General features: G+C 37.5%; 1 protein-coding gene across 12 annotated transcripts in view; it reads left to right on the top strand.

Annotated features, from left to right (window-relative positions):
- Window positions 1-21,733, top strand: part of Khc-73 (Kinesin heavy chain 73) — a 213,525-nt gene that overhangs the window by 82,317 nt on the left and 109,475 nt on the right. For all 12 annotated transcript variants that reach the window (XM_069505128.1, XM_069505136.1, XM_069505152.1 and 9 more), the window contains exon 3: window positions 16,864-17,027. In XM_069505128.1, coding sequence (XP_069361229.1) covers window positions 16,864-17,027 — 164 coding nt within the window. The remainder of the gene's footprint in view (window positions 1-16,863; window positions 17,028-21,733) is intronic.

Genomic DNA, 21,733 nt, shown 5'->3' on the forward strand with positions numbered 1-21,733 from the left:
GAGGAGAAATTTATATTAATTTTCCAAGTCGCCCGCTTGCAAGTTCACCGTAGCGGAATTTCATTAGTGCGCTGAACGAGTTCCAATTCCTGTAGGCATCGAGCTAGACATAGGTACACAAACCTGGTGATTAATATACGACATGTACGCGACCACATGTTTTATTCACCTTTGTATATGAAACGGGAGTCCCAAATTCGCTGCTATATTATATTCAAATTGGTAACGCTGTCAAAAGTACAATTTAAGCATATAATGACCAGTGTTCGTTTTTATTTTTAAGGGTCAAATAATCTATTCAAAATAGGTAGGTAATATTTAAATTTTTTGACAGTCGGTTGTTGGATTTGTAAGATGATATAGTAGTGATAATTGATAACGTGAACTAAGCACGTTACGTTACGTACGTACGTCACGTGAACTTTATTTACCTGTGTTATGGGATCTCCCGCTTATACCTACGTATACTACCAATGGATACGTATCAAAGAGAAAGTTTACTTAACTAAAAGGCATTGCATGTATAAGCTTTTAAGCTTCCACGTACCACCGTCTAGTCGGGATCGTTTCAACCTGAGCCCCGGTTGAGACGGCCCGAGTCGCTCTGGCGCCTGTGACGTCACAGCCCGCGGCGTTCCCCTCGCACGGGGCAAAGTACGACCCCTGCCTCTTGTTTACATCCAGTACCCTTAAAGTTGCGCAGTCACGCTCCCTAACAGTAGTTATATTATACACCCTTCCTTTAATACTTTTGTAATGGTCCCAGAGGTGTATTTTTATGGCCAAAATTCCATACTTTGATATTAAACAAATAGTGCTTAATTAAATAATCTATTGCATTATTTCGTGTTAAAGAAGTTCTTTCATTTTATTTATACATATTTTAAAAATAAAATTCATTTTCACTTAATATAAATAATTTCCGTTTCCGATGTATAATACAGTAAAAAATTATTACGAGTGTATATTTAACTTGTTTAATATTTTATAAAGAAGCTTGACTGTTGATTGCTTTCCCTATATTCTTATCCCACGTCTGCGCGGTCAGTGACGTCACGGCGTAGGTGACAGACGAACATAAAGTCCTATTTAGGACGGACGATGCTGAGGAAAGCTGGCATCAAGTCAGCCAGTTTTTGCGATGGCTCGCCCACATTGTAATTATATTGCTGCAACTTCCATATAAGTGCTAGCTTACATCCCACCGAAACTTAAATAGAAGCGATTGGTTTTTTTAATAGATATCTAAATATATATAAAAGGTAAATGTGACTGACTGACTGATCTATCAACGCACAGCTCAAACTACTAGATAGATCGGGCTGTTTGGCATGCAGATAGCTATTATGACGTAGGCATCCGCTAAGAAAGGATTTTTGAAAATTCAACCCCTAAGGGGTGAAATAGGGGTTTGAAATTTGTGTAGTCCACGCGGACGAAGTCACAAGCATAAGCGAGTTGATAATATAAAGCTTTATCAAATTGTCAAACGTCATAGAAAACTTGTCAAAATGTGGAAAAAAATATGTAAACAAAAATTTCATGAAGCCAACGACCCCTATACCTACTACCCGCTACTCGGATTATTTTGAAAAAAAAAATAAGTGCGCGCACATGTAAATTGTGGAATCAACTCCCTTCGGCGCGGCGCAGCGGTGTTCTCACTGGATTTCAATATGGGGTTATTCAAGGGGCGGATCAACAAATTCCTGATAAGCTGTTAACGGATTGGCGGTTCCTCTGGTGCTGTAAATGTTCTTGGGCGGCTGTTATCACTTAATATCAGGACCCAGACCCGCCTGCTTCTTTGCTATTTATTTATATTTAAAAAATATGTAAAATGACGATTAAATAAGATTTTTCTGAAGTGTAAATACACACATAATTTTTATCGCACTTGTAATTTGCCGCCTTTGAAACGGAAGTCATGTGATCTGTTGCGAGAAAGCCATATTGAGTCGATTGTATAAATGCGAGTGGTGGATGGTTTTTAAGCCAGTCTCGTTCCGAATCGAGACTCGACCGACTATTATGCTTTTTGTGTTTAGGTCGCCATTTTGATTGAGTAGTTGTACCTAATAGCAATTATTGTGCCCTAATCAAGTTAATATTGCAGTTAGGTTATTATAAAAGGTAAAACTGTCGATAACCTCTGCGCGTCGTGGTTAATATTGAACTTCACTTCTGGTATGTTTATATAGTACAGTATAGTGTGTTATGTAAATACAGGATCAATACTGTTATCTAATCACGAGAGGCGTGCTAACCAAAGGTCCATGACATTCAGTGTCTGTTTAGTATTCCGGTCGCGCCTGCGCTGATAACGGCGTCTACGAGGGTCTACTAGTGACGCTATAAGCGAAAGTTTATTCCGACCGCCTGATAACGTGCATTTTCACTTTTTTTATGCAGATGAGAGGGTTAGTTACGCAACGCGATCACTTTTGAAATTTATTAATGGCGAGTGTAACGAGTTCGTCATTTGAACTATTTGAAATTTCACATGTCAGCTGGTCGATTACGGAAAACTTGCATGTGTTTGGCTGAATTTGTGGTTTTTTTGTTGCAACAATGCATTGTAGCCAATAGTGAGCGAGCTGTGAGTGTCGGCCAATCAGAGGTGATTGCGATCGTCACACTGTAGCTGTCATGTTACCGCAACCGAGCCGCTGGTATACGCCAAGCCACATTCATTCGAGGTTGCCGCTTCATTGACCTTTGTCGTATGCTAAGTCAGTGTCATTGTAACTGGGTCGGAATCATTAAAACCATTGTTTAAAAGAATGATGGCTGGCTTGCATTTTTTTTTCGGGTGAAATTCGCATTATACTTTGGAATACTGGAAAAGCTGGTAAAATAGCATAATAGAATAGTAGAATTTAATTGCACCAAACTGCGGTGCTATTATACCTACCTACTCCATTACACATAACTGTCTACCAGAACAGCGCGTTCCAACTTTCAATATTAAAACTTTATATTTGAAGTAGGTACCTAAATGTAGCGAAACTTTTTCACTCAATAAAAAAAAAAATTCAGTTCAAAATTTTCATCTAACATCGATAACAATGTTCTATTTCCAATCCAACTTCTAATAATAGGTAACTAATATCATCATTATCACAACCCATCGCCGACTCGCTACTGAGCACGGATCTCCTCAGAGAGAAAAGGGTTTTTGACCATAGTCTACCACGTTGTCTAAGTGCGGGTTGACAGACTTCATACACCTTTGAAAACATAATGGAGAACTATAGAGCGCACTTTGACTTTGCTCAGACTTGAGATTGAGTTAAAACAGACAGATTTATGTGAGAGATCTCTGTTCGTTTTAACTCTGTCTTAAGTCTAAGCAGAGTGCGCTCTATAGATCTCATCCTCAAAGGTATGCAGGTTTCCTCACGATGTTTTCCTTTACCGTTAAAGCAAGATGATATTTAATTGCTTAAAACGCACATAACGCCGAAAAGTTAGAAGCGTGTGGTTGAGGCTTCGTAATTATAGGACGCCGAAGTCGGCTCGCTACTAACCACGCTATCCCTCAAACTGCAAGCACAAAATCCCTTAGGTTCCCTATTCCCCATGTAAGCACTTGGTAATATCATAACTGTTTCTAGTGTAGGTAGGTACTCGAAGTACCAATAATACTTCAGCTACATTCGTAGACAAGGTAATCTGCCGGGGGAGCGATATTGAGTCACGATAGCCCTTCGTATTATGAACTTACAGATAGGGTAACCTCATAACTATCTCTTAATTTAAGTAAATTTTTCTTTTAAATTATTTCTAACTAGCTTATGCTCGCGACTTCGTCCGCGTGGACTACACAAATTTCAAACCCCTATTTCACCCCATTAGGGGTTGGATTTTCAAAAATCCTTTCCTATTTTGTTAACTAACTGTTAATGCATGTGGAAGGCCTGAAAGGCCGGTAACCCATCGGCAGTTCCTCTGGTGTTGCAAAAGTTCATGGGCGACGGTAATCACTTAACATAAGGTGACCCGCCTGCACGTTTGTTCAGAGGAAGACCAAAGAAAATGTGGATGGATTGCGTGAAAACGGATATGCGTTTAAAAGGGGTGGATAATGCGTTGACGGATGACAGAAGCGAGTGAAAGAAGACAAGTTGTGCCGACCCCACATAGCGTAGGATAAGGACAGGATGAAGTATATTTTATTGTTAGCTATTTGACACATTTCCCATCATATAATTGTTACATAAGTTAAACGTATAAAAACCAAGCGTTATTTTTGGCACTATCATCATGATCGACCCATCGCCGGCTCACTACAGAGAACTCTCAGAATGAAAAGGGGTTTTGCCCATAGTCTACCACGCTGGCCATTTACGGATTGGTAGACTTCACTCACCTTAGAGAACATTATAGAGAACTATCAGGAATGCAGGTTTCCTCACGAAGCAAGTGATATTTATTTAATTAAAACGCACATAACTCCGAAAAGTGAGAGGTGCGTACCCGGTATCGAATCCTCGACCTCCGATTAGTAGGCGGACGTCCTAGCCACTAGGCTATCACAGCATTTTGGCACTATACCTACCGCCGCAAGAAAAGAATTAAATCATATCCTGACATGTTATGTAAAATATGATGAGCATACATGATATTATGTAGTCTTGGTCGCTTGAAAGGAAAGAATGTTAATAAAAAAGACGGAAAAAATATTGGGCGCGTGGAAACCCTAGTCTGAAGTCTCACGACTGTAATATTCCAAGACTTCGATTATTGCTTTTTACGAGCGTTTTGACGTCTACCTACGAGAATTGTTGGTACAAGTTATTCCTTTCGCTCTGTTGACGTAGTTCAAGCGTGAATATATATTATATCGGCAAAGTTTATTTTCATACAAATACTGTCTTTGGCTCGTATAAAACTCGATTCTCTACCAAGTAAGCAACCCATAAGAAATGCCTATATAATGTCAATTTAATAGAGTAAGAAACAAGGATTTATTTCAATGGCTAGAAAGATGTTTACCCGATTTCAAAAGAGGTTTTTGTATGTCTCATCCTGTGGATTCCGAAAATATATGATTTAGACTAGCTTATGCTCACGATTTCGTCCGCGTGGACTACATAAACTTCAAACCCCCATTTAATCCACTTAGGGGTGAAATTTCGAAAAACCCTTTCTTAGTGGATACCTATTCTTACAAAGAACACACCCTCCAAATTTCATGTCTCTAGGACCAGCGGTTTAGGCTGCGCGTTGATGTATAAGTCTGTCAGTCAGTCAGTCAGGACTTTGAATTTTATACATGCAGATAGTTTAAGGGTTTAGTGTAGTAGTATTAGTTTTTAATTGAACCTCATTTTGTTGCAGTTTTATACGGCGGTAGACATATCTACCTTATAATTTCTTGCTAGATAATGGCCGCGGCATCGTTTGCGTAATGTGAATTTAGTTTTTTGTAAATCCCGTGGGATATTTTTGATTTTGTAGGACAAAAAGTAGCCTGTGTCCATCTCCGCAATAGAAGGTATCGTTTTTGACAACGTTTATCCCGGGTAAACGTTGTCAAAAACGGATGGCCGTGAAAAGGTACAGAACAGACGCGGACACGTTTTTGCTGTAATATTTCGCTTGTCTATGCCGCAATGTGCATGTATATATAGTACCTAATTGATGTCAACGTCGCCTTGCCTGTTGGTCCACAATCCTACATAGTTACTCACTGGATTTTCAAATTTTGCACTATCTAAAACTCTCTTACAGTATCAAATATTTGTTTAGTAGAAAGTATTTAGAAACACTGATAACTCTTAAATTAGTTCTATTATGCCAAGATAAATAAACTGAAAACAGTATTTCATCAATTTCGACTTAATTGTAGGATCATAGAGATTTGATATATAGGGGTCCCTCTTTGCCTTTTGAGGTACGGAACCCTAAAACCAAAAATAAGTACATCACAACAGACTTTTACAGCTATTTCAGAACGTTATTATTGAACTTGTAAAAGTCGTTTACGGAAATGCAAATGAGATTTTCAATATAAATCGTGGAGATGGGCCGCCGTCTACGGGCGAACTTCATGAATTTTTTCCTTTCACGATCACGGGCAAATAAATTTAATTTCATAGCTTTATTCCCCATACCTTTCATCACTCTGTACTCGTACCTTAATTTTCGCAAAAACACAAATTACCTATTTATACGAGTAAAAAGATTTTAAAATTATCTATATACTAGCTGATGCTCGCGACTTCGTTTGCATGGAATTAGGTTTTTAAAACCTCGTGGGAATACTTTGATTTTCCGAGATAAAAAGTAGCCTACGTCAAATAATAAGTCAGTTAAAGACCTGGAGACTGGAGAGTGACATTGGCTGATTTTAATGCCGGAAAATCGATGAGTTGCTGCGTGATTTTTAAAAAACCCGCCAAGTGCAAGTCACAGGCTCGCGCAACGAGGGTTCCATAATACAGTCGTATTTTTTTCGACATTTTGCACGATAATTCAAAAACTATGATGCATTTAAAAATAAATAAAAATCTGTTTTAGAATGTACAGTTGAACCTTTCATATGATACCCCACTTGATATAGTTATCTTACTTCGAAAATTGAAAATACTAATTATTAGTTTATGACCACAATTTAATTTTTTTTTGTGTGATGTAACCACAAATTCACGGTTTTCAGATTTTCCCCCTAATGCCAGCTATAAGACCCACCTACCTGTCAAACATGATTCTAGGTCAACGGGAAGTACCCTGTAGGTTTCTTGACAGACCGACAGACAGACAAACAGACAGACAGACAGACAACAAAGGGATCCTTTAAGGTCAACGGGAAGTACCCTGTAGGTTTCTTGACAGACCGACAGACAGACAAACAGACAGACAGACAGACAACAAAGGGATCCTTTAAGGGTTCCGTGTTTCCTTTTGAGGTACGGAACCCTACAACCTAAATCCACGCGGACGCGGGGGTATCAGTCAGTTAAACCTTTAAGCATTCAAAAGAGCTCGAGCATATTTTGTTCATCACTAGTACGTAATAAATAATATATGATAGTACATTCTGCGCAGCAGCTTTGACGTGGTATTACGGCAAAGCTGCGTTGTCAGCTCGGATGTGGGGCGCGTGATTTATTTTGTACCTACTCAAACGCTTTTCCGCCATTGTTATCTTTTACCCTTGTTGTATGATATGTATGTGCCTCTGAGTCTCATATTTTATATATAATATACCTAGTTATACTGATATATCATATACCATAGAGTTTTTAAAGACTTCACCTTATACTGAAACACCACTTACTTAGTAGGTACTTACAATTAGGTGAGATGACATTCCAGGGTTAACTTGATGCTAACTTGTCAGCGAATCAAAAAGTGTTTACTAAGTTTTTCCCTCCAATTATAATATAGATGTCTTCAAGTCAAGAGTGAATAGGTATCTTCTAGGCAAGCGCGCTCCATCTTGGGCTGTATCATCACTTGCCACCAGGTCTGATTGCAGCCAAGCTTACTTACTGATTACTGTAATATGTGTTAAATCTTTCATAATGCGGAGCGAACATACCAGACGTCTCCGATGCGCGATGTAATTCTTCATACAGTCCTTGTATTACATACTAGCTGATCCCCGCGGCTTCGCCCGCGTGTACATAATATGAAAGAATTTTCAAAATCGGTTCAGTAGTTCCAGAGATTACCCCCTACAAACAAACTTAACGACATTACCTCTTTATATAATAGTATAGATAGATATAGATTAATAGGTAGGTACAGTATGGATATGGAATTTTTCGGTGCAGCGAATAAATTTACCCTTCCTACATTTTGTATGGTCTCCACGGTGCGGTGCAAGAACAAAATGATTGAAGGAAACATGAAGACAAACGGCCTTTATAATATTAGTATAGATTATACACGCTGTCAGTACGCCCGTACCGATGACGTCGCGCTGTATGGCTAGGCTTTTATGCTGATAACCCAGACGCGTTTGTTAAAAGAAACCAAGTCCCAGAATTTCTGGGATACATACATGGTGCACCGTTGTGAGGCTAAATTCTAACCTCTTGAGTTTCTTTGTTAAAACTCTTAAGTAGTCTGATTAAGGCGGGCTTACGTCTACTAAATACGTGAGTATAGCCATAACAATCTATACTTAAAAATAGAAATCACTCACGATAGTTTAAATGCTAAAATGACACTCAATAGTCTGAAAGAAGTCAAAGTAAAGCCTGTAGATCTCAGTCTATGTGTAAAATAGATAATTATATTTTTATTCATTGACTTATATATTACTTCGTATGGACAGGGCTATTACACAAACAAAATGGCACCGATTCAGTGGTGCTTTAGCACTAATGCAACCTCAGTGATATCGGGATTTCAAACGGGTCGCTTATTAGTATCTAAGAGGTGGCGCTGATTTATTCGGTTCCAAAACCGTTAAAAACTTTGTTCGCTTTGCCATATCTTGTCATTTATATCGATGTTTTTTATTATAAAAAGTTTCCATATTAGATTCTCTTCTCCACTAGAACTTACACAATTGTTTTAGAATTGATATTAGTGATATTACCATTAGTTCTTTTCACCGCACCTCCCACGAGACTGAAATTAGTCTAGACGTTCTCGCTTCGAGTTAGCGCGGGGGCTGTTTGTGTGTTAGTGCGGGGCGTCCCCACCCCGATTGCCATCTCGACCTGTCGCTTACTATACTCTATCTAACTACGAACTTTAAAAGCCCTGCATTAAGTACCTTATATTGACTTTAAATCGACTTAATAAGAACTGAAACTTAAACCGGTGGAGTCGCAGGGAAAAGATAGTTATGAATGAAGGTACATATATCTACAAGGGATTTTCACCGAAATGTTATTTCATAGAAATGATTAGTTGCCTCTTTTTCGCAACGTGTGAATGACATAGCTTTGCGCTAATGCTGATGTAGTGGCGTTTCGCCCTGATTCAACCAGTATCATAATATATCCTAATGGTTGTGTAGTTTACGGGGTAAGCTGCAATTTTCCGCTTTACTGGCGCTCGTTATATTCTCATTCACGTTGAAATTGTGCTACGAGCACATAACTATACCTTTCTAGTAGCTAGATACTGCGCGGAACGAGGGTCTTTGAATTTTCTGTGTCGAAACACTACTACACTTTTTCATATTAAAATGTGTGTCATCTAGCTCGCTTGACTTTTAACTTTAGAAATTGGCCGTAAATCCCTACCCATATCATAAACGTGAAAGTGTGTTTGTTTATTAGTTTGGCAAGCGTGATTCACGCCGTAACAAAGTTACGGATCGACATCATTTTTTTGCATATGCGTAGTTTAAGACCTGGTAAAAGGCATAGGCTACTTTTTATCTCGGGAAAATAAACAATTCCCTCGGGATAGCATGCTATTCTCAAGCATATGTCGTACAGCGACGCTGCTACGGAGCTACGTCATTTTTTGCATGGGTAGGTATAGGTGAGAGATAGAGACTTGTATCAAGTAATTGAAGGACAAACAAACACACTTTCGCATTGTAATAATAGTCGGGATTTTGTTATTATAGAACTAGCTTATGCCCGCGACTTCGTCCGCGTGGAATTGGTTTTTTAAAAATCCCGTGGAAACTCTTTCATTTTCCGGGATAAAAAGTAACCTACGTCACTCTCCAGGTCTTATAGATAATACCCATGCAAAAAATCACGTCAATCGGTTGCACAGTTGCGACGTGCTTGAAGGACAAACCAACAAATCCACAAACAAACACATTTTCGCATTTATAATAAAGGTACTGATTTCTCGAAAAGTTCTCGCAGGCTCGCATAAACGCAAATTAACTTGTTTGTTTTTCGCTACAGCTTTTCGCTGCTAATAGAAATGTAGTGGTTACGCGCCCCATTTTTGCCCCTATCGTATATCCCAGTAATGCCGTAGTTTACAGGATACAGCCGTTATGAACCTTTACTAGTGCTCATTATATTCTCATTTCAGTACTTTGAATTGCATGAAATATTTCCTAACTACCGACGCGAAACGAGCACGTCGAACTTAATTCATATTAAAATTTCGTCTCATTCAGAGCTTTTGTGTTGTATGACTTTCGAAATTGGTAGCATATCTCACTGTTTGTTTATTTGTCCTCGTATAGTTTGGAGCTAAGTTTTGTTCATTGTAGCTTGCTCTTTGTTCTGTTATGGTCTGTTGCATATCTTTAGGTCCTAACTGTACAATTTCTGTTAGAATCTTAACTGTGTTATCATGTATTCTGTCTATGGTCCTTATCTATATACCGTGGTCGTTGTAAATTTTCCTCAATGTACCTTCTTTTTAGGGCTCCATAGCCGAATGGCAAAAAACGGAACCCTTATAGATTCGTCATGTCTGTCTGGATGTATGTCACAGCCACTTTTTTCCGAAACTATAAGAGCTATACTGTTCAAACTTGGTAAGTAGATGAATTCTGTGAACCAAATTAAGATTTTTACACAAAAATAGAAAAAGGGTTCCCCATACTTAGAACTGAAACTCAATTTTTTTTTCAATAGGTCTTCAAAAATGATATTGAGGTTTCTAATATGATTTTTTTCTAAACTGAATAGTTTGCGCGAGAGACACTTCCAAAGTGGTAAAATGTGTGTCTCCCCCCTGTAAACTCTAAAATAAGAGAATGATAAAACTAAAAAAAATATATGATATACATTGCTATGTAAACTTCCACCGAAAATTGGTTTGAACGAAATCTAGTAAGTTCACACCGTGGCAAAGTCAGCCTTTATCTTTCCGAAACCCATTTTTACTTTACCTTCGAATATTTTCTTCACACCGTGGAAATGCCACTAGCTTCCCGTCTACGTGGGTTAACTTAGCGCAATGTTCCGACGTCCTGTCACTGCAACACGAAGGCACGCTGGCAGCCAGGCGTGTCTATGTCGAGCCTGCATTTTATGGGTTTGCGGATTGCGAGACACGGAAAGTCAGCTTTATGTGAAGGTGATGCGGAAACACTTCAAAGCTGATTTTGAACTAAGTCTGAAAGTAGAGTACTTCTTTGAGCGTATCTTTTCGTATACGAAGTAAAAATAAAAATATGAAAATATCCTGGAGTTACGTGATTGTAGATATATATTAATATGTGTTAAAATAAAATGCTGTCTTTATAATAAAAGTTAAAGGTGAAATAAATAAACAATTTCATTAATTTTAGAAAACGCCATTTATGCCGACTAAAAGTCACGTTTCTTTTTTTTTCATTCTTCAACCGAAAAATGCAAAGTGTATGGCCATTGGTCTGAATCGAAAACAACCCACCAATGACAGCCTCTTTGAAATTTCATCCAATGAGATTATTCCTAAATCTTAATGCAGTTGTAAAAAGAATGTGATTTGACTCAAACGATAAATTATTATTTGAAAATCATGACACTACTGCCTACTCGAAAATATTCTAATAACTGGACTGTTGCTGTATTTTATAACATAAATATAGTTTGGATATATGAAATGGTTACATGGCTTAAAAATGAAGAGAAAGTTTAGAGTGACTAAGCAAAATGTAGTTTTTGGGATCTGACATTTTTTAATGGAAAAGCAAACGTCATGATTTCTACAATCGTGCATAACTCAAACAGTTTTCCAAACAAAAAGGTACACTTGAGACTCAGAAAGTAAAAGTAGCTCATTCAAGATTGCTTTTCAATCTTTTACTTTGTCTTAAGATTTCCTTTGAAACCGAGTTAGGGTCACATAAAAGTAAATTGCTTTGATGGCTGTTTTTCGCCTGCTCCTGAGTGACACAACATTAGCGCTACTAATGGAGATCTAGTGGCAATTCCACCGCGATCGTATATCCTAATGATTCAGTAGTTTATTGGGCAATTTCCCGCTTTATGCGCTCCTTATTTGTATTTTCATTCGTATTGATTTGTTTACATACATTTTGCACGAAACGTTTTTAGACGAACAAACGAGAAAGGGCAACCATTCATATTTAATCACGGTATATCTCTTGGGTTAAAACTTTGAGATTGGTATCATAAAATATATCTTTCTTGGTTTTGTTTAAAAATTCTGTCTCGGTGTCATTGCTTTGCGGTTTCTCTTCACATTATGAATAAGTATTTGGCTTTCTGCCAGCGAGTAGGGTCTCGTACCGGCAAACATGGCAAATGTTCCGTCGTCCTGTCGCCGCATCAAGCTACTCGCTTAGGAGTTGATTCAGACCAAATCATGGCTGAGGTGAATGTGCACTTCTTATTTAAAATGTAATATGAAAAATAGTTATAAAACTGAAGAGGTATGATCATCTCAAAGCTATCGTTTTGAATAAAAAATAAGGCTCATAAGGCTTAGAAATCTTGCAGAAATCGTCGTAGTGTAAAAATACGTGTAGAATTGTAACTTCCCCGTCAGTCAGTCAGGTAAAAAAATCAACACATTTATAACACATGTAGTCTTCGATGACATCTGTCCCGATGATCACTATCCATGTTATAAATTCGAAAGTGTGATTGTTGGTTTGTCGGTTTATTGATTTGTTAGTTTGTCCTTCAATACGCGATTGGCGTGATTTTTTGCATGGGTATAGTTTAAAGATCTGGAGAGTGACATAGGCTAATAGGCTACTTTTTAGCCGGAAAATAAATGAGTTTCCACGGGATTTTTAAAAACCTAAATCCACGCGAACGAAGTCGCGGGCAAAAGCAATTTTTTTGAAAAGAGAAACTGACCAACTGACGTATCAATGCAACATGACCTTCTTGACTCTTCTCTAAAACGCAGACCTTTACTAAAAATTATTTTCAGATGTTTCACCTGTATGAAGCTAGGACGAGTCCGCTAGTGGCCTTATAATTTTGATCCCATGATCCGGTACATTGGCAGAGGAGAGAATCTTTCACCTCCTCTAGGAAGGGAGGTGCCCCGTTGCTCTTCGCGTCGCCGCAGTCTCTCTCTTCATTTATCGCTATTGTGAGGAGAGTTGAAGAAACGAGCAATCCTTTCTGTAGAGTCATTCAGCTCCTTTCTACAGAGTAGTAAAGCTGCGTTGCTAACTTAGGTTAGAGAATAAAAAATAGCGCTTTCACTCCCTATAAGAGCAAAGGTGTTTGTTTATTGGTTCGTCCTTAAATCACGTCGCAATGGATCAATGTGATTTTTTACATGGTTATGGAAGACATGGAGATTGACATTTACTATTTTTTATGCCGGAAAATCAATGAGGATAAGGAAGAAGATTACTTAAGGATTTTTAAAAACCTAAATCCTCGCGAACGAAGACGCAGGTATCATCTAGGTGGATATAAATACTGACTCGTATTTTTAGATGTTAGTTGTTTATAAATGGTAAAATGATGACTGATGAGTATATTTGTCGATATTTTGCGATGTATGTCAGTGACTAGGTAAAGCCATTTGTATTTAGTTAGACTAGCTGACTCGTTCTAGCTTCACTCAGGTGAAGCTTCTGAAAATTCAAAAAAAAGGATAATATTTCGTTAAGTAGGCACCTTAGTAGTTAATTAGTTATGGTCCAGAAAAATGGTTGAAATTGTAGGTCGAAGTATTCTTATCGATAAACCATTAAGCGTATTAAATGTGCCACTCTAGGGGATTAGAACAAAAGGGCGGGTCATGACCTCCCTAAACTACACCAACCGTTTTTAATCTTGCGGCAACGTCTGTACAATTTAAGTGCGGCATTCACTATACGGATTGCGCCCGATTCTATCCAACTCGAAGCCTGAGGGCTCAGTGGACTCGCTTATTAATCTTGTGACCCCGTCAAGCACGGTAGCCTTGCGACGTATTAGCACAGAGTAATATAATAGTACTAACGTAAAATTAGGTAGGTGTAAGGTAGGTAGTTGGTATCGAGCATCGACACGTCATGACCTACATGTCCGAACCAACCAGCACAGCCTACAAAACACAGCTTCGTGATGCTGTGATTTTTAAGTATAAGCATTTGTCTATACTCCTTATAAAAGAAAAAACTAACTGTCCTGTCAAGGTATATAGCTCAAACCGCTCATTCTAGAAACAGGAAACTTTGCAGAGGTTCCCTTTGTAACGTAGACCCCTAATTAGAAAAGATTTTCAGAAATTTCCTCAGAAAAGCCGCGGCAAGTCATCAGCTACTATAAGCCTACAAGGATAAGTCGCAGCGCAGCCGGTGGTGAACCAATCAGCCGGCTCGTGAATAGAAGGCTTTATTACTGAAAACGGTTCCCATTAATTCACTTAATGGCTTCTTAACGTGTGTTTAAACTAACACCACCGTGTAATTAGGACTTGTAAGACAGATGTAATGAAGTACTTTAAGTAATTGCCCGTTTTGTTATTACTACAGTTCGAAAATGTTGTTCCGTGAAATAGAGCCTTACTAATTGCCTTTGCTGTAGACAAGGTATCAACTCTGTCAAACTTATAGGTTGTACTTTGACGGAGTATAGATTCTACTATATAAAGTGAAATCGTGTATGTCTGTCTTTTTTCTCCGCTCAATCGCTGTACCAATCTCGACGAAATTTGAGACAGATAAGTTCTTGGAGACGGACGAATACTTTTTATTCTAGGAATCGGAAAGTTCCCACGAGATTTTATTCTAGTTAGGAAATAAAAAAGTACCTACCTACTGTATGCTAAATAATCCGATAGAGATGCAATAATCAGAAATAATAAGTATTCGGGTTAGTAAAATGTAATAGAACAAGAAGAAATACTGAAGACACACAATGCTTATTAACTGCAAAACTGCAAAAAGATTTTTCTTACAAGTAAAAATATTAGTTTACAGTGAATTTTACTATCAAAAGATATTAATATAGATACCTACCTAATAAGCAGCTCTCGGAAAATGAAAAATGGTAGTGCTTTAGTTTCCATAATCCCCCTGCGGCGACCTTATACTGTGGTTATTAGCGGTCCGCCAGCGGAGAGATTATTTTCTTATTTATCGTTGGTTGGAAAATATTACACTTACAGCTTATTATAGTTAGTGGGTGTTGAACTGCTCGTATTTTAGCTTCACTCTATCGTATATATTTAATTCAAATCTTATGATCACTATGGTGGATTATAACTGGTTTAAACTTTAAGCCACAGCCAATTTTTTGTTTTTGGTCCGAAAAAGCCTATCGCCAGTGAAGTTCAAACAAGTCATTTTTGGCGGGTTTTACAAGCCATTCGTTGAAGTAATGACAAAACCTTAATGGTTAAAGATATTTTAATAAAACGTCTCTTATTTCAACGAACTAAAAGCTTAATTTGCTATAATCCGCTGAAACAGTTCGAATCTGTATGGTGCAACATGCAGCATGCGAAATGCACCGCCCGCCCTTCCACTGCTAAACATGCAGGAATCCAGGCAAGCAATACGCACCACCACCACGCACCACCACGCAAATCCAAAAACACACTCGACGCACGTTTCGTTTCGCCTGACACCGGAGCATACTCAGGAGATGTAGACCTTACAATGCACAATTGCAATTGTCTCTTATTTCGTCAATAACTTCATTTTAAATCCTTTTTCGTTTTAAAATATTATACATCAAGGGTTGAATAACATTTGATACAGTTTTATTACCTACTTACACTCTCCTGTAAAGTAGACTTTTTTGACTTACGCACTGTTAGAACTTCACTGATGCTATGTAAAAGATTACGTAAAAAGATAATACGTAGCGTGTCATAGAAATCTAGATATGTCATGTACATATGACAGTCTACAGATAACAATACGAGTATATGAACAAGGACGTGTAGAGCATATCCATTAGCTTAATTTAATTAAGCCATCCGTGCCTTCGTGTCTCGCGAACTACAAATGATAAAGTTATAGGATTATACTTAACATGACATACCTAGTATGACTATAGGAATAGTTTGCGAGTTGTACGGCGTTGGCATTGGGAAACGATGAATGCTTTGATGTTTTTGAGGTTAGGAGTAAAGAGGATGAAGCAAAAATGATACGGAAACGAATACATAATGCCATCATAATACACGCCACGTTATATTTTAAGCAGCTTTTATTTAAGCTGCTTATATAGCGTGCATGGTTACCACAGAGTCAAGTCCAGTGGTAACGCCTTCGTACGGCCTTAATTACTTAGAAACAACCTTGTACTATATGTGATTACGGTTTCCTCTACATCGAGACAAAAGTCCCGAAGGATTTCGAGATCGAGTTATTTATGCCTTTGTGGCGATATCATAATCGTGAAAAACCTTCTGTGGTCCAATCCAAATATGGCATGGTACAAGTTGTTTAACATGATAAATATTCCCAATCGCGTCATCCAGTTGGCCGCATAATATGTTATGTTGCTATAACAAATTACTTATTGTGTTAAAATCCCGACCCATATTATAAATGCGAAAGTGTGTTTGTTTGTTGGTTTGTCCTTTAATCACGCTGTAATGGAGCAATGTATCGGCGTGATTTTTTGCATGGGTAAAGTTAAAGACCTAGAGAGTGACATGGCTACTTTTTATCCCGGAAAATCAAAGAGTTCCCTCGGGATTTTTAAAAACCTAAATCCAAGCGGACGAAGTTGCGGGCAACAGATAGTGACTGTGTATTTCAACATCTTACGGACATTGCCCACGGCAACTTTTGTATCGCTAGTGTCGCGATTCTAGCTATACAGAATCGTGAGCGAAGGTACGCGAGCCAGCGAATAGCGATTCATCGCTGTTGTAACATGTTGATACATGTTAAATTTATAGCGATACAGTTGCAACAAGTCAAGGCGGGCAATTTTTCAGTCGGTAAAAACTCAAGGTTTTATTATCTATTTATTATCTGTGTCAGAAGACTCCGTTAGTCAGCGTGCCTTATGATGATCATGATTTTTAAATCTGATTCTCCTTTTGTTTCAGGAAACAACCAAAGACGTTCGCGTTCGACCACTGTTTCTTCTCCTTAGAACCCACGCTGCCCCACTTCGCCTCACAAAAGACTGTATTCGAATGTCTCGGTCGAGACATCCTCGACAACGCTTTCGAAGGATACAATGCTTGTATCTTCGCCTATGGACAGACAGGTTAGTGGACTTTCATTTTGTGAATTTCAATAATATAGGGAACAGAACCTGGACTTAACAACATGGAGACTTTGAGACTATTGAAGTTTTGGTAAGAGTTCTGGGTTTATCTGGTGTTTAGATTGACTATTAAAACTTATTAGATTAAATTAGAAATAATAATTATTGATATCATTGCACAAGAACATTCCTTATTTTTCTTAAGACCTTGATAGACTGCATGACGGCAATGGTTCTAAAAGTTGTAATACAAGAAACTGTAGGAACTAGGCAGGGGTTTACAGTTTCACACGTAGTTTTCACAGTTATCGTCGCATGCGTGATGATGTTTCATGCATTTTGTTGCCTTACAAATCGTAGTTCGTTTAGTCTTGCTGCTGTAGTTGCGCATCTGTGCTGACAGTTAGGCTAATTTTCTTCTTACACGAATTGATGGTGCTGACAGATCAATATGTATGATCGTTTTCGAGTAGCGCTGGTGCTCGTCAGGTTAGCTTAGGTCAGCTGTGCGCTGGATTAGGTAGGTACTATGCACATGCAGCATTCCAGAATAACGCTGACAGGTAGGTGCCATGATGAGTCTGACATGAAAAGCAATGTCATCTTCATAATACAAAAATAGAATGTTCATAGCTAGAAACACTAAGCACAAAATAATTTACAGATAATTACATAATAGAGCTATCATATCATTGTATAAAAATATAATAATGATATAAAACATTTTCGTACGTTACAAACGCAATTGTTTTTGTAAAATTCGTTCATCCGTTGTAGTTTTTATATACTTAATTGCGTTATTATTAAAAGAAAAGATTTGTTTGTTACGTGTTCGTGAAAAAGGCTGAAATTGATGAGTTAAGTGCTTTCACTACATCTAGTAATGATTTAAAATGTGTCTTCATGATATAGATACACGTCTTCTGGTACGGTTTATACTCTGTTCGTACCTTAGGCTGTAGATTAGGTGCTGGTGGGTTTTGAAAACTTCTTTTTCCTGGCTGTCGCCGATGGTTTGAGTGCAATCTTGAGTTTTGTTTCCTTTTTTGTGTGTGGAAAATTAATGTCTAACTGTCCGTTAGCGTTACGTGTTGAAGATAAAATTGAAGTTTTTTAAGTCCGGTTTTTGCCTTATGTCAGGTTGTCACATCACTGTTACTGTCAATGTCTATAAATCAGTAGGGCGATTCTCTAAAACCTGCATCAATCATGATTACAATCTCAATTGTTCTGATTGACTGAATTTGTGCAATTCTTGTTGCAACAACGCATTGAAGCCAATAGTGAGCGAGCGTTAACCAATAAGAGATGATTGCGATCGTGACATTGTAGCTGTCATTCTCCCGCAATCGCGCAGCTGATCACAAACCCGTGTTTTGCCTATGATCTGCCTATTTTGATGTAATATTCTGTAAGTATTAGATAACATAAAAAAATATTTCGCTCTATTTTGTAGCGAACTTTCCTTATAGAGTAGACAGCAAAGGTTCTTACACAAAAATATTTCGTGATAAGATATTATAGCGAATGTCCCTGTCAGTGTTGTTGAAAGATATCTCCCGCGAACCTAAGCACACCGCCATGTTACCTTCACAGACTTGATACATTTCATGTTACCTTCACAGACTTGATACATTTCATGTTACCTTCAGGAAAAGAAATAGGAACCTGCTTTTTCCTATGAAAGACTATGTTATGGGTTGGTTAGACGTTTATTCAGATTTCATTTTATATTTTACTAGCTCATCCCCGCGACTTCGTCCTCGTGGACTACACAAATTTCAAACCACTATTTTACCCCTTTTTAGGTCTACGTCATAATAGCTATCTGTCAGTCAGTCAGTCGCCGTTTCTTTTATATATTTCGATTTTAAAACCTCTCAAAATCATGTGAGCTTAATTGTTGGCTATCAGAGCAGTCACAAATTGAAATTCTTGTCGTTGTCACTATAAGTTACTTGATTTTGGAAATCGCTTGGCTGAAATCCAGTTTTTAAATTGTTATGATAATTAAATTACACTTCCACCGTTGTGTAATAAGTACATCAACTAAAAACAGAAAGGATTTAAATGATGGTTTAATATCCCGCAATAGGTTAGGTACTCCTCATTTGTAAGATGGACTCCAGATCTCATAATCAAAGAGCTGAATTTCTATAGTTGGTTTTTTCGAAATATTTTTCAGAATTTCTCCTAAAGCATTGATTTCTTTGTGCTGTCTTTTATTTTTATTATTTATATTCCAACTCAATAAAGTTCTCACCACGCCAGATTTCAGTGCACCACGTTCTATCCACTTTTCAAATTTCGTGACGACTTGATTCACTACAATTACTATGTAGATAATATTGCGCTATGATTGATCTTTCACCTTAGACACTTTTTTATAAAATTATTTTTTTAAATTTTATAATTAAAAAATTTAGTACTTACTCTGCATTTTCTAAGTTTATTTGACACTAAAGATTCTTGTAGAATCCCTTAAAAAGATTTTTTTTTATTTTTTTTTATAAAAAGAATATTAGCCATGTTAATTATGACTAATATTCCCCTTTCCTCTCCAACTAAGCGTCAGGCTTGTGCTAGGAGTAGGTACGACAATAGTGCAACGGGCGGGGTTTGAATCGTCGACCTTTCGGTTTTCAGTCCACTCCTTTACCGGTTGAGCTATTGAGGCTTAATTCAGGTTTTTGATAGACAATAAATAAATCCAGGTAGTCTATAAATCTATCTGTAGGTTGTATTATAGCTTCAAAGCATCTTGATTCCACGTAATAGCAATCTCAGCACGGTGTTGATGTTCCAGGCAGTCGATCAATCACTCTTTGCAAGATAAATCTGGATAAGTTGAAATGCTTCGGAACTATTCCAATAAAATCCACTACTTGATCGGTGGCGTAGTCTATTTTGCACCTACTTAGTTTTCCGACTGACTCACGGGAGCAATAACCCTGTTTGCGGAGATTACGACCCCCACTAAGTTACGCCGAGGTATTGTATTCGACTTGCCAAGTTTCTGATTAAGAAAATGTTTGGTGTGTGCAGAATCTTGATAAATATGTAATAGGAAACGGTGAAGAAATGCTGAGTTGAATTTAGCCGTCTCATGGTGAAAATGTTCCTTATAGAGAAAATAAATGTTGACAGACACATTTTCTGTTAAGTTAACAACTAACAATGCCGCGATTGGTGCTTAAAATCAGTTAGATATAACGGCAAATATCCTCCTGTTCCTAATCTCAATATATAAAGGGAAAAGGTGACTGACTGATTCACTGACTGACTGATCTATCAACGCACAGCTCAAACTACTGGACGGATCGGGCTGAAATTTGGTATGCAGATATGCTATGACGTAGGCATCCGCTAAGAAAGGATTTTTGAAAATTCAACTCCTAAGGGGTTGAAGTAGCGGTTTGAAATTTGTGTAAATAGCATAAGCTAGTAATATTATTATAAATGTGCAACTTTGGATGTGAGCTTTGATGCAGTGACTGACCCGCTTGAATAGCTTATTATCCTGAATTAAAACGGGCTACTTTTTTGGGATTTGTCACTTATCGAAAAAGAGGATCCGAAGCGATTTATTATAGTTGAATAGATATTTTTGAATATATAAATGCGTGGAACGGTGAATTATTACCATTGGTTTTTTTTATAAACTGTAAGTAGATTGTGTTAAAGCTGGGTAAACGTGGTTTCGTTCTCCAAATGATTTATATTCCTTCCTCCGGAGTCCGGATCCTCCGCATCCTGTAATTTTAATCTTATTTATCGTCCACCAAGAGAAATAATTCATTCTTTCTTTTGTTACCCAACATATACGATTTTTTTTCTGAATTATTTAAAAATCCTGCACTTATCAGTAAGCAGATTAAATCCCTTTTCCGAATTAAAATTTAGGGGCCAGTCCAACACTAGAAGAATAAATAGGGGCTTGAAAGTGTAGTCCACGCGAACGAAGTCGCGAGCATAAGCTAGTATTTTATAAAATTAACAAAAGGTTCAAGTCTGAAATAAAATATATTTTGAGGTGTCCCGTCTCTATAAGCACAACTTGACCTGAATAGATTAAGTTGTAAAAACAACTTCACTAAAGCTTCTCTTTGGCGAAGCTTTTTTATAACTTTATTCAGTTTTTACTGGTTCGTATAAAAAGCCTTAGAATTATACTGCCACTGCATAATACACGTTGTTGTTAAGAAAATGGCAAAAAGTTTTAGTAGTAGGAACGCGACAGGTTGAGATGGAAATCGGGAGTAGTAGGTATTATTGGGGCATCTGGATCATAGGAGATCCATATGCCCCAATCTATTAGAATAGATGCCACAATCTATTAGAATAGATGCCACAATCTATTAGAATAGATAAACATCATCTATTTGAATCGACGTAAATGAATAGGTGAAATTGAATAGATGAAATTTTATCTATTCAAATAGAGCAAAATGTATTTCTTAAACATAAGTTTTAATAGAATACGACGCTTCTCATCCATTGGAATAGATCCAATTCATCTATTCAAATAGATGTAAGTGGATAGGTATAAATATATGAAATTGAATAGATGAAATTTACCTATTCACATTGAACAAACCGTATTTTAAAATCAATTAGGAATAGATCCAATTTATCTATTCAAATAGATGTAAATGAATAAGTATAATATAAATGAAATTGAATAGACGAAATTTACCTATTCACAT

This window comes from Maniola hyperantus, chromosome 2 (assembly GCF_902806685.2).
Source record: "Maniola hyperantus chromosome 2, iAphHyp1.2, whole genome shotgun sequence".
NCBI lineage: Eukaryota > Metazoa > Arthropoda > Insecta > Lepidoptera > Nymphalidae > Maniola > Maniola hyperantus.